The sequence below is a fragment of the Monodelphis domestica genome, chromosome 7 (assembly GCF_027887165.1).
Source record: "Monodelphis domestica isolate mMonDom1 chromosome 7, mMonDom1.pri, whole genome shotgun sequence".
Lineage (NCBI taxonomy): Eukaryota > Metazoa > Chordata > Mammalia > Didelphimorphia > Didelphidae > Monodelphis > Monodelphis domestica.
The window spans coordinates 276,730,536-276,743,316 of record NC_077233.1 but is presented as its reverse complement, the minus strand read 5'-3'; the positions used below and the strand labels follow the sequence as shown (position 1 = coordinate 276,743,316).

Genomic DNA, 12,781 nt, shown 5'->3' with positions numbered 1-12,781 from the left:
GGTTGCTCTGAAGGAGGTCTGAGAGGAGAGGTCCTGGAGGGAGAGTTCCTGGAGGTTTGAAGGAGGCTGTGGAAGGTGAACTCAGGAAGAGTTAGGAAGAGAATTCTCTGGAAACATTTCTTGAAAGGAGGCTCTCTTGAAGGTGGAGCCTGAGGTTGGCATGAGAAGCCTTACCTAGAGAGATCTTGGGTGAGTGATAAAACCAACTGACTGATTTATCTCTTAGGACTGAGGTCTAGGCCTTATTGGCTTGAGGCCCTTCATTCTGATTCCTTTCTTACTTTCTCTCTTTTTCTATTGACTAATCAGTGTATTATAAATTAAATTTCTCTATAAAACCCAGTTGGCTTGGGCATATTCATAAATTGGGAATATATTCCCTGGCAATCATCTTATATTTATATAAACCCAAGACACAGTAGAAAACATATTTCAGCGATCATAATTGTTATATATACTTCCCTTGCTCCCAAACATTTTAATTATCAGTTTATGGCTCCCACTCTCTTATCTACAACTATTTAATGCTCCCAAACTATTTTAAATCTAACACTAGGAAGACTGTCCTTCTAGGAGTGATGCCTTTTTTATGTTCTCCTTCAAAAAAGAAAATCTCTGGGCAGCTGGGTAGCTCAGTGTAGACGGGAGGTTCTGGGTTCAAATCTGGCCTCAGACACTTCCCAGCTGTGTGACCCTGGGCAAGTCCCTTAACCCCCATTGCCTAGCCCTGACCACTCTTCTGCCTTGGAACCAATACATAGTACTGATTCTGAGATGAAAGGCAAGGGTTTAAATAAAAAACAAAAAAATGAAAGGAAACCTCATACTTAAATAGAGAGGACACATTTTTATTGGCAACAAAGACTTCTACATACAATATTGCACAAATTATAAATGGATCAACAAAATAATATTAACTATACAAATTGTTACTAGCACTTTATATAATATTACTTTTGTAGGTTTTGTGCGTGTTGTGCATCAGGTTCCTATGGGCAGGCTGCAAATGAGCAGGATATGAACAGGACAATCATATTTAAAGGAACTGAAATTTTAAACACAAAATCAAAGCATTCCACGTGTCAAACCCTGCAGAATAAAAAACTAGGATAGGCAATGAACACTGTCAAGAGAAAATTGAGGGGAAGAGTTTCACTCATTTAAAAAAGGAATGAATCTTCCAGCAACAGAAGTTGGGATTCAGAAAATATGCAATCTGAAACTTTAGAAAAGTCGTTCACCGAAGGGGAGCATACTAGCTATAGTAGTGAAATGAATTTTTAAAAAAAGGAATTATCAGGATGCTCCATTACCCATCATGCTTGATTTTTTGAATTGTGGTTACACAATTATAAAGAAAGAATGCCATTAAAACAACTTTCTCTCCAAATTATCAGTTAAGGAAAACACAGTACCCTACTGAAAGATTAAGGAATTCAGTTAACAAGTAGACTAGATAAAAGGCCACTCTACTCTTTTCAAATATAGATCCTTAACTTCCTCTACTACCTAAGCCCAGGGGCATTATGCACAGCTGACAATGAAATAAGAGACCCAGATCTTTAAAGGGCTATGGTGGCACAAGGGAAAGCCCAGTTTGGGTTTTCCTTTAACTAGTTAAGTGACTTCAAGGATGTGACCCCAGGGAGGTCACCCCACCTTATTAGATTCTTGGTTAAATTGGGGGGGGGGGAAGGGGGTGGGGTTGAACTAGATGATTTAGAAGATTCCAACCAGCTTTAAAATTCTAAATCAGCTTTAGGCCTCATGCTTTAGGGAGAAATAAACATTTGGGAGAAGTGGGATATCTATTCTCAGAAAGCATGGTCTTTGCAGTGTTCCTAAAAACTCTTATCTACCTCCAATACACTGACCCAGGCTGTTACAGCTTTGATCAATATTTTATTGAGGTGAGGTGAGAGATCTCTAAAGTTTTTTGCCACCAGAAGTCAGATTTTCCGCTTCTGAATTTTGAAAACCCCAAATCAAGGAAAAAAAGTAAAAACTAGGAAAATACTCCACACTTATCCACTGCACGTACAACTATGTGAAATGCAAGACTGAAATCTAATCAATAAGACAAGGACAAGGAAAATTTCTTTTACGAGAAATAACAGATGGAGATACAAACTCAGAATAAGGGTTGGTTAGTTTTTTCCTTTATCAAATCGTAACAGTGGTGCTCCTTAGAAATCTTCTAGGACACAATCTGTCACATAAGAGATGGTGCAAAGACCATTTTTTCCAGAATTTAACACAATAGTTTTATTTTCAAATGCATTAACTTTATTTTCCTCATAAGGCAGCCATACATTGCAAGGCCCAGAACCTGAAAGAAACATGATTTCTTTAGAAAGCCACATGGTTGACCGTGAGCATTCTTGGTATTAATGCCAAAGGAGTCCTGAGTTTTCAAATGTTAAAGCTTTCTCCACAGCCACATGTTCCTTTGATGTTTGGGTTATTGAAAACAAATTCACTGGACAATTTGTCTTCTACATAGTCCATTTCTGTTCCTAAAAGTGTTAGCTGTGCTTTCTTTTCGATGAACACTCTAATTCCTTAAGGAAAACAAAACACATGTTACATAGTGCCTGAACAGCCTTGTAGAATTTGCCAAAGCAAAGCACAAATGAAGTTCAAACAGAAGCCACAAAGCTAAACAGGAAGCTTTTGTATATGTTACAGTAACTCTGTCGAAGTGGTTTGTTTTATGTTTTCTTTTTGTACCAATATTACAACTCTCATGTGAAAGCAATTACATACAGGAATAAATTCTGCATGTGAGCAAGTCAATAATGTTTCCATGTAAAACACTGATTTACTTTTCATTGCATTCAACTGACTTTAAAAATGCATAGAATCTCAGTAAAAATGTCCTAAAGATTGAAGATTTTACCAAATCCACCACAATTATGCCCAGGAAAATAAATGTCATGTCTTTTTTTTTTTTTAAACAGTCTTGGCTATTCTACTGTCTGATTTTGAGCTAACAATGACTACTAATTAATACTAACATTTTAATCACACTTTATAATATTTATCTTTTTTGTTTCTTAATATTTTAATAATACTTGTAGGATAGGACCATGTCACGGAAACACACGAGTCAAACACACAGAGAAAATACAGTCTGGCCTAACCTGATGTCACCAATATTTGGTAGAAAATTTAGATAAAAAAAAAAACTACCAAAGTATAGTTGTTTTTCTCTTTATAAAAGATTCCCTATCATTTAAAGCACAAATCTTATTTCTGAAATTTTACTTTTGTTTCAAGAAGAAAACTCTTTTATGCAGGAAAATTGATTTTGGAAATTAGTTTTTAAGAAAAAATGGTTTCATTAAAGGTAGGCCCAGAATGTTCTATTGCTTACTATTGCCTTAACGGAAAAACCCCCCAGGAGGAAAGGCATGTGGCAAATGATTAGCATCCCTGAGATACAGGAAACAATGACATGAGGCGAGTTCCAGCCCCCAAGATGGTAACCATGTTAAATCCGGGGTGCTTTACACCACATGGCCCCTATCTCGAAGAAGGAAGATTTCCAGAAAGTGAAGAATTGTTCATTTGTCTTTCAAAGGAACTTCTACGAGTTGTTGGCCAGCTAGCTGGGAGATCAACATTACAGGCAAACCACTGTTTCCTAGTACCAAAAGTCTAGAGGTGAGGCCAGGAAAGCAGGCAAGAATTCCCCAAAGCACAGGCTAGCCTCACGGCTGGAGTGGCTGTGGGGCTGCTGTTCGGGGGTTCAAAGCAAAGCATCAGCAGTCTGTAAACTAAGAAAAGCAGACGAATGCAGATGGGTGAAATGACTTTTTATTATTTAAGAAGCGTAACAATGCTGGCTCGTTAGACGAAATATCGCGTGCTTCATGCAGGATTTAGGGGCGTTTTTAAGGAAAGACTTACCATCCTGAACAACTTCTTCATCAGAATCTCCTTTTGTCTTGGTGTATTCTAAAGTGTAAGAAAGGCCATTGCAACCTCTGGTTCGGACCCCGACTCTCAGACCTACCTGAAAAAGAATTCAAGGTGCATTTCCTCAGATGCAGACGCTGCTTTTGTGTATTAAGACAGACGACAACAAGCTCACTCAGTCACCAATATTCATGCATCCACCTGTACTAGGAGAGGTCACCAAGTGCTATTTCTCAGGTTAACGTGGTCCCGTGGAATGACTAAGCGGGTTAAACTGCTTTTCATTACAATCTAGTCATCATTTTCTCCCCTCTAAGGAAAACACTGATGATAGAATATGACAATGAAAACAAAACCAAACAATGCACAAGCCCCAGTTTTGACATTTTCCCCACCTCGTTAAAACAACACCTTTTCTTCTCTTAATTTGAGGTGAGTCTAACACCTCTGTGAGGCTGAGGGATCGTTACTTGTGTCTTTAAGATACAAGGAGCTGAGAGCCTGGCCACGAGACGGCTTGAGCAAGAGAACAACAACAACGGCTCGGATTATTTCGGACCTCAGGGCCATGAAGATGAACGTTAATGAGCCAAGTAGCAGGTTGTACAGAGGAGTGGGCTCAGCCCCCACATCACTAGAGTAGTCGCTAGTCTAAGCTTCCATTTAAAAAGCGAACCACAAAAACAAAACCCCGAGGATCAGAGCAGTGATAATCTGTCCAAAATCACACAGGAAACGAGTGACAGAGTCTAGGCTGGGCTCTCCTAATCTCTGCACCAAAATAGTTTCCTAAAAACCTGGAAGTTAGAATTCCACAAGATCCTCTAGGTGCTCTGTGACTGTCATGGTGTCTTTCCCCAGGAGGCCTACTTGGTCTCTTTCTATCACTCTACCTTGACAGAATAGAGTTCTGTTTTTAAAATCAGAGCCTTTAGGAAAAACACAGCAATCCCAGAACCTGGTGGTCTGTGTCCTCCTAAATTAGTTTGCTCTACATCCATCCCTTTTTTATTTAAAAACAAAACATATTTGACTTTAAATAGAACTAAAGAATGAGTTTATAAAGATGTACAATTAAAAGTGAATTTTTAATTTTAATGCACTCACAGATTTATCAGTTGCTTTCTCTGTATCTTCCTCTGTTCATTCATCTCTATATTTGTGACTTTATTTTTGTATAGTCCCAGTGCGGATGAATATTGTTCTTCTGGTTTTGCTTCAGTTATTTTTTTTTCAAAATCTGAAATTCTTCCTAATTCTCTATTTCTACTAATGGCATCACAATCCTTCCCAGAATTAAGACCTCTGTCTCTGAATGCTCTTCCCTTTCCCTTAACAACCAAGCAGACAAGTCTTATCTCCACATCTCCTGCCACCATTCCCCCTTTCTTCATTGCCAAATTTGTTTAAGGCCTTGTTATTTCTTACTTGGTATTACTTCAACAGCTTTACAAACTGTTTGGTCCATATATTCTTTCCATCTTCCAATCTATCCCATACTCCCACACCTCCAATCATCCCTACTACTACTTAAAAGCCTTATTTATATCTTCTTTTTAGGCAGGATACATTTTTTTTGGCAACCAAAATTTGGTCTCCACTTATTTCTTCAGTCTCCTAGTCTACCGTTTCTTTTAATAAACCCAACTCCCCCCCCCCCCCCCCCCCTTTTTAAGACCCCTTACCTTCCATCTTGGAATCGATACTGTGTATTGGTTCCAAGGCAGAAGAGAAATAAGGGCTAGGCCATGGGGGTCAAGTGACTTGCCCAGGGTCACACAGCTGGGACGTGTCTGAGGCTAGATTTGAGCCCAGGACCTCCCATCTTCAGTTCTGGCAATCTGTCCGTCCACTGAGCCACCCAGCTGCCCCCAATAAGCCCAACTTTCCAACTAGACTAGAGCCCTAGCGGCTTCCCAAGCACAGCCTGCTCTATTCCGCTTCTCTGCTTCAAGACAACTTGATCATGGGGCAGCTGGGTGGCTCAGTGGACGGACAGATTGCCAGAACTGAAGATGGGAGGTCCTGGGCTCAAATCTGTCCTCAGACACTTCCACGCTGTGTGACTCTGAACAAGTCACTTAACCCCCATTGCCTAGCCCTTACAGCTCTTCTGCTTTGGAACCAACACTTATTATCGGTTCTAAGACAGAAGGTAAAGGCTTACAAACAAACAAACAAAAGCTAGCCCCATTCTCAAGAAACTTATATTCTAAAGTAGTAATCAGCGTGCAAACATGTATAATCGAGGGTGTATGTAGGTAAGAAACAAACCTGGATTTATATCACTTGTTCTAGATAAATTGTAGATTCCGATTATGAAGGGAACTTTGCGTAGTTTAATGCCTTCATTTTTATACATGAAGAAAATAGGGACCAGAGAGGGTCCTCTACCATAAAATCTGGCTTTCTTTTCACTATATGTTGTTATAACGGACTTAACCGTAACATAATTTCTCAACGTGATCTATATTTCATGGCTACTTACATTTTCAGGTTTATCTTTAAGAAGATGCTTTATTTTATTCACAGCTGAGGGTGTCTGAAAAACAAAAGAAAATTAAATTTTGTTTTAGATGTCTACTGTATCTTCTCCACAGATGTTAGTGTTTTTCTTAAAAAGAATCATAACAATTGCTCATATTAATATTTACAAAGGAGTTTTTATAAAATAATGTTCATTACAGAAGTAAAACAACTTGCCTAAACTTGGGCAAACAGAACAAGAACAGTGACTCATCCAGGTCTTCCTACTTTGTTTGGCACCACATAAAAGACTTGGCTACATTCTAGTTAAAATACCCTTCAAGTTTTGTGCTTTAAAATTTTAAAGTATTAAGCCCAATACTCAAGTCTATTTTATTTTTTGGAGTAGGAAGAAAGCCTCACCAGAACATTGGGAATCTTTCCCCTTCTTCCTATGGTTAAATGAGGGGAGGACACGAACAGGTATAACTGAGTTAGCCTCAGTGCAATACCGACACCAATGAGATCACAGATCCAGAGGGGTAAAAAAAGCCTTCCTCCATTATTAGATCTTCATTTGTTATTCTTTGGAAGAGTATTATTCAGTATTTTTATTTATTTTTAATTTTATTTGTCTATTTTTGCCAATTAAATGTTTTAACAAATTTCCATAAGTTTTCCAAAGTTATATGATCCAAATTATCTCTCTCTCCTTCCCTTCCCCCTCCTGGAGTTGGCAAGTAGTTCAATCTGGGTTATACCCGTATTATCACACAAAACATATTCCTATATTTTTCATTTTTGTAAATGTTATTCAGTATTTTTAAAACTACTTGAACAATGGCATAATAGGCCTATTTGTCAAATATGTAGATGATACAAAGTTGAAAGGAGTAACTATGGAATTTTAAAAGTTGTCAACAGGCTAGAACAACAGAACTAATCTGAAATACAATGGGGATCAACATAAAGTCCTATATTTGGGTTCAAAAAATCCCCCAAATGGAGAAGGTTCTTAGGTAAAATTAAACTGTCAGAAATTTTGCCAGCTGTTTTTGCTTAACTATTTCTCTTTGTTACAAGGAAAGATTCAATGAATTTATTAGGAAATGATTTTTATTTTAAAAATATAGTGTCAATAAGGCATTTGTTCTTACTGACTTTAGATCTATGATCCTATGATTTTTTAAGAAACGAAAGTAGGGAGACAGGAATTAACAAATGGGATTATGGAACAATAAATAGACAGTCTCACTAGAGTAAGGGGATTTCTATTTTAAGAATTTGTGGGAAAACAGGAAGGTGATAAATTGTATAGAATTGAGAGAAAAGGAATTATTTTTCAAAACTAGAAGTCAGGTAGAGCTAAACCGAGCAATCAACAACCATATATGGCTGTTTGTGGAGGGAAATGATTATGAAATCAGTATTTTAGATAACCTAAGTTATCAGCTATATAGAATGAAAGTATATCAAGAAATGCAAGTTTTTAGATTTATGCAAGAATGCAGGTGTGAGGTGATGAATGAGGGACTGGATAAAGGAGAAAAGGGGATAACTTCAGATATTCTGAAATGAGAAAAGTTAAGTTAGTGACAGATTAGATACAGCAAGTATAAAGGAGATCAAACAAAAACAACCAGATGATATCTTCCCCACTCTTCCAGGTTCTCATGTTATCTGATCTATGGAATTCTCCACTCCAACAACATCCTGACTTTGCTAGAGACTTTGAAAATTGGAAATAAGACTAAAGGATGAGAAATACTGCATAAGAAATAGAAATGAAATCCAGGTAGTTCTTTTCAACACTCTTTGTCCATCTCCTAAATCCCGTCTTTTTCATATATCCTACTGATAGAATTTTACATTTTAGAATGAACTTCATTTGACTAGTCTAATTCTTTAATCTATTTAAATTTTTTAAAAATGAAGCTCTCCCTTCCTTCCCTCCAAAATCTCCTCCCCCCATCAAGCAAATAAACAAAATCCCTGTTATAATCATGTATTGTAAAACAAAACAAATTGTCCAAGTACTGATCACATTTAAAAAAAAAGTCTCGATCTCTATCAGGAGATAGTTATGGATGGTTATTGCGACGACCAGTTAAACTCTTTAATGTTACAATGCTGTATTCACTAGAGGTGAAATAATCTATCCATGATTAGAGGCACAGACAACAAATGTCTGTCACTTGACTTCCAGGCCAATGACCTTCTACTCTGCCATGCCACTTTTTTAGGGTTTGCAGACAGAGGCTAAACTATTGGCTCACGTACTTGGTATTCAAGAGAGAAGCCAGGATGCCAACAATTATTATTAAATCAGAGATTTGTAGTTGGAAGGTTAATCTAACCCCTTAATCCAGTTGATGAGAAAACAAAATCCCGCAGAGATTAAATGACTTAACCAAGGTCACAAAAGCAGAACTAGAAAACAGTATATGATATGCATCACTTTTCTTAGTTATCAAAATTTCTATTAATTATAAAACTCATTTCTTTGCCCAACCTGATCTTAACATTTAGCCAATACACAGTATTGACTCCAAGACAGAAGGTAAGGGTTAAAAAAAAAATGGGGGCAGCTGGGTAGCTCAGTGGATTGAGAGCCAGGCCTAGGGACGGGAGGTCCTGGGTTCAAATTTGGCCTCAGACACTTCTAGCTGTGTGACCCTGGGCAAGTCACTTGACCCCCATTGCCTAGCCCTGACCACTCTTCTGCCTTGGAATTGATTCCAAGATGGAAGGTAAGGGTTTAAAAAAAAAAGAAAAGAAATAAAAGCCTTGCAAGCTAGTTAATCTATGTATCACATCCCCTTATAGACTGTAAACTTTAAAAGGCTTTAAAGACAAAGGGGTTTTATACTTGATCCTAGAGGGACCGGAAACTGATGAAGAGTGACATGGCCAGACATACAAGAAAACAACTGTGAAAGACTTACGGATAGCTAACATTTATATAGTACATTAAGGCTTGTAAAGTGTTTTAAATGTAATTTCATTTGATTCTCATAACAACCCTGTGAAATAGGTGCTATTATTATTTATTTCCCTTTTACAGATGAGGAACGTAAGCTTGAAAGAGGTTAAATAATTTGTCGAGGGTAACACAGCAAGTAAGTATCCAAGAAAGGATTTGAACTCAGACCTTCCTGACTACAAGCCACCCTTCTCTACCAACTATTCCATCCAGCTGCCCCTATGACTTTTAAGGTTTATGACCTATGGAATGGCCAATCACATCTCCGGAAGACTGATGAAGACTCATGAATTCTACCTCTTAGCAGAGAAATGATGGAATAGAGATGTAGAATGAGAAATGTTTTCAGACATATGTGAATCTGTTTCGCATGGGCATACTTTGTTAAAAAGCCAAGTTTTTATTTGGGCAGGAAGGGTGTGTGGGAAGGAGCAGAAAGTGGTAATAATGATATTAAAAAAGGAAATGGTGGACAACTGGGGGGCTCAGTGGATTGAGAGCCAGACCTAGAGACGGGAGGTCCTAGGTTCAAATCTGGCCTCAGACACTTCCCAGCTGTGTGACCCTGGGCAAGTCACTTGACCCCCATTGCCTCGCCCTGACCACTCTTCTGCCTTGGAGCCAATACACAGTATTGACTCCAAGAGGGGAGGTAAGAGTTAAAAAAAAAAAGGAAATAGTGAATCATTCTTAAAAAGCAATAGAAGAAAGCATAAAGAAGTTCAGAAAGGCATTAAATCTGAAATACAGGCAAAAAAACTCAAGTTGGAATTCATGGCATTATCAAAATATTTTTGTTCATATACAAGAAAAAATAAAATTAAAAGCAGGCAAAACCTCAGTAGAGGGGTGGAGTAAAGAGGGAATGAGGCATAGATTTTTGGATAGGCCACTATATTGACTTGTGCTAGAATATATTTATTCATACAAGGGAAAAGAAATTCTGGGCAGTATTAATAATGTAAAAACAAGAAAAAGCAAAGAATCAATGGGAGATAAAAGTTTTTGTCCTGGGTCAGACAGTTATTGTCTATGATGATCTCTGTGGTCCTTTCTAGCTCTAAATTTATTTAACTATAAAGGGAGTGAGAGAGAAAATTAGTATCTATGTAGCACATATTACATGCCTGGCTTTTTACAATTACCTTATTTGATCTTTAAAGTAATTTAAAATTCCAATAGTTTTACAAATTCAGTTCTTTATTCTTCTTTAGAGGCATTTATTTCCAGAGTTAGTGTCTGTATCAAAAGGGCAGGGTTTAAAGAAAGCTCTATTCTTAATGGAAAAATATCAGAAAAGAATGCATAAAAATAATAACTCTTCCAAAGTCACAAATATTGGATGTTTGAGACATCTGTACTTGGGAATATTTGATGTTTACTATTTTCTGTTGTGTATATTCTTATTCATTTTTAACGCCTTTTTCAATACTTTCGAAAAAAATTAATCTAATGGACTTGAAGTCAGAAGTCTGGATTGAATGAATCCTAGTTCTTTCTACCTGCTAGTTGCATGATGCCTTCACCTCCTAGGCCTCACTTTTTTCTTCGGTAAGGATCAGGAGTTGGATTATAAAAGATGATTTCTACAATCCCTTGCAGTTACTTCCGCGTAATCTGCAAGAGGTGGGCCCTTCAGGAGCCCAATGGAGAGAGGGTTAGGGATTGCCCATTTCTATCCCTGTTTAATACATTTTTCAGACAAGGCCGAAGTAATTTGTTTTAATTGGCTATACTTGTTACAAACAAGGGTTCCGTGGAAGTGGGTGACAATTAGTGTGTATATATGTACATATAAGTTTTATATATATACATATATATGTATACTTAAACAGGCATCAATAAAAAGTTTTAAAACAGCAACCACCCTACTACCAAGCACTCCCCCACAGGGTTCTCAAGCTCTCTCCACAAAAACAGCCTCGAGGCCCCGCCCCCTGTCCTCCTGGGCTCAGGGTTCAGCGACTGCACGGGTTGCTGGGAAATGTAGTTCGCCCTTAGAGACTCATTAACCCTTCAGATTCAGGACCCGACACTTGTTTATCTCGTTCCGAAATCCAAGAAATCCCAATTGTTCCCGGTGGGAAGCTTCCCGATCCCCAGCCTAAGGTACCCGAGCTGCTTTCCTCATCACTATGACCTTTCCTATGACTCAGAGGAATGGAGGTGAAATCAATGTCAAGAGCCAGAAGGAACCCGGATGGGACTTGGCCGCCGCGCACATAACACACGCAACTCACCAGGGTCAGGGCTGCCCGGGTGGGCTGCAGCTTCCTCTTGCTCACCGCCCGGACTGTAGCTCTCACCAACGAAGCAGACATTTTCCCCCACCTCCCCTTCCCTTCCCAGGGAGGTGCTGCTCCAGCAGCTCAGCTGCTCTCCATGGACACGGCCAGTGGGCGCGCTGACGCCACAAGCTCCTGCACGCGGCACGACGTGTCCCCCGCCCCTCCCCGCCTCCTCGCTCCTATTGGACAAAAGTCAGTGACTGACAGTCAAAGGAGGACCTGTAGGGGCGCGAGGGACCCAGGATAGCACTTAGTCTTTTCTATGTGCGGCTCAGGGTGTGACCTTGTTTCTAAGTTAACGTAAACTCCTGCGTTATGACGCTAGAAGGAGAGGCGTCAGGGCGAAGCGCGGGGATTTTGTAGACCCGGTTTCTATCGCTGAGTTCAATGGTTTCGTGAAACTTCTTTAGGGAATTTTCCATTTCCCACTTCTTTGGATCAGGCAGACAGAATCAGGCCGTATTGTCCACCAATTGGCCATCCGAATTTAGCAATGATTATGCGAGGTATGCTAGTAAATGTTTAACAACTAACTTTCTGAAGAAAAAAAGTGTCTGCAACTTAATTTGCCTTATTTACAACTTCTCTCCCACACTTTCCTAAGTCTGGACAATTAACACAATTATTATATTTCCAGTGGCTTAAATAAGAAATGCTTGTGCTGAAAACTTAACAATCTAGCGGGTTTAGCTCGCTTCAGCAGGCTCCCAATTATAGCACCACTCTGGGTCCTTATGGGCTATAAAACGCTTTCTTTATTCACCACAGTCCCCTGTAGATTGTACAATTATTATTAAAGTTGATGAGAGGGAGAAAGTGGGTTTACTTGCCCGTGGTCACGTTGGTAAGTGGTAGGGCACTGCAATGAATGGACATTTTTAACCTGATGACATCATTTTTAGGAAATCTCCAAACTGATTAAAATTTTTTTTTTTATACTTTTGCCTTCTGACTTAGAATCAATACTGTGTATTGGTTTCAAGGCAGAAGAGTTGGGGAAGGGCTGGGGAATGATTCGCCCGGGATCCCACAACTAGGAAGTGTATGACACCTCGTTTGAACCCAGGACCTCCAGTTAAGAGCCTGTCTCTTAATCCCCTGAACTACCTACTTGCCCTCCAGA

At 38.9% G+C, this 12,781-nt stretch overlaps 1 protein-coding gene across 1 annotated transcript; it reads right to left on the bottom strand.

Moving 5' to 3' along the window:
- Window positions 1-827: 827 nt before the first annotated feature.
- Window positions 828-11,963, bottom strand: ISCA1 (iron-sulfur cluster assembly 1). The gene is made up of 4 exons (XM_001362420.5): window positions 11,611-11,963; window positions 6,410-6,463; window positions 3,913-4,018; window positions 828-2,561 (listed from the first exon to the last, which is right to left on the bottom strand). Exons 1-4 carry the CDS (start codon window positions 11,689-11,691, stop codon window positions 2,413-2,415), a joined length of 390 nt encoding a protein of 129 aa, XP_001362457.1. The 5' UTR covers window positions 11,692-11,963; the 3' UTR covers window positions 828-2,412.
- Between the last annotated feature and the right edge of the window lie 818 nt (window positions 11,964-12,781).

Bases quoted from the DNA above. Each gene is read 5' to 3' on its own strand.
- ISCA1 (XM_001362420.5), bottom strand. From the start codon at position 11,691: ATGTCTGCTTCGTTGGTGAGAGCTACAGTCCGGGCGGTGAGCAAGAGG. The intron at 6,464-11,610 runs GTGAGTTGCGTG...TTTGTTTTTCAG, and splicing joins CCCGGGCAGCCCTGACCCTG to ACACCCTCAGCTGTGAATAA. The intron at 2,562-3,912 runs GTAAGTCTTTCC...GTTTTCCTTAAG, and splicing joins TGAAGAAGTTGTTCAGGATG to GAATTAGAGTGTTCATCGAA.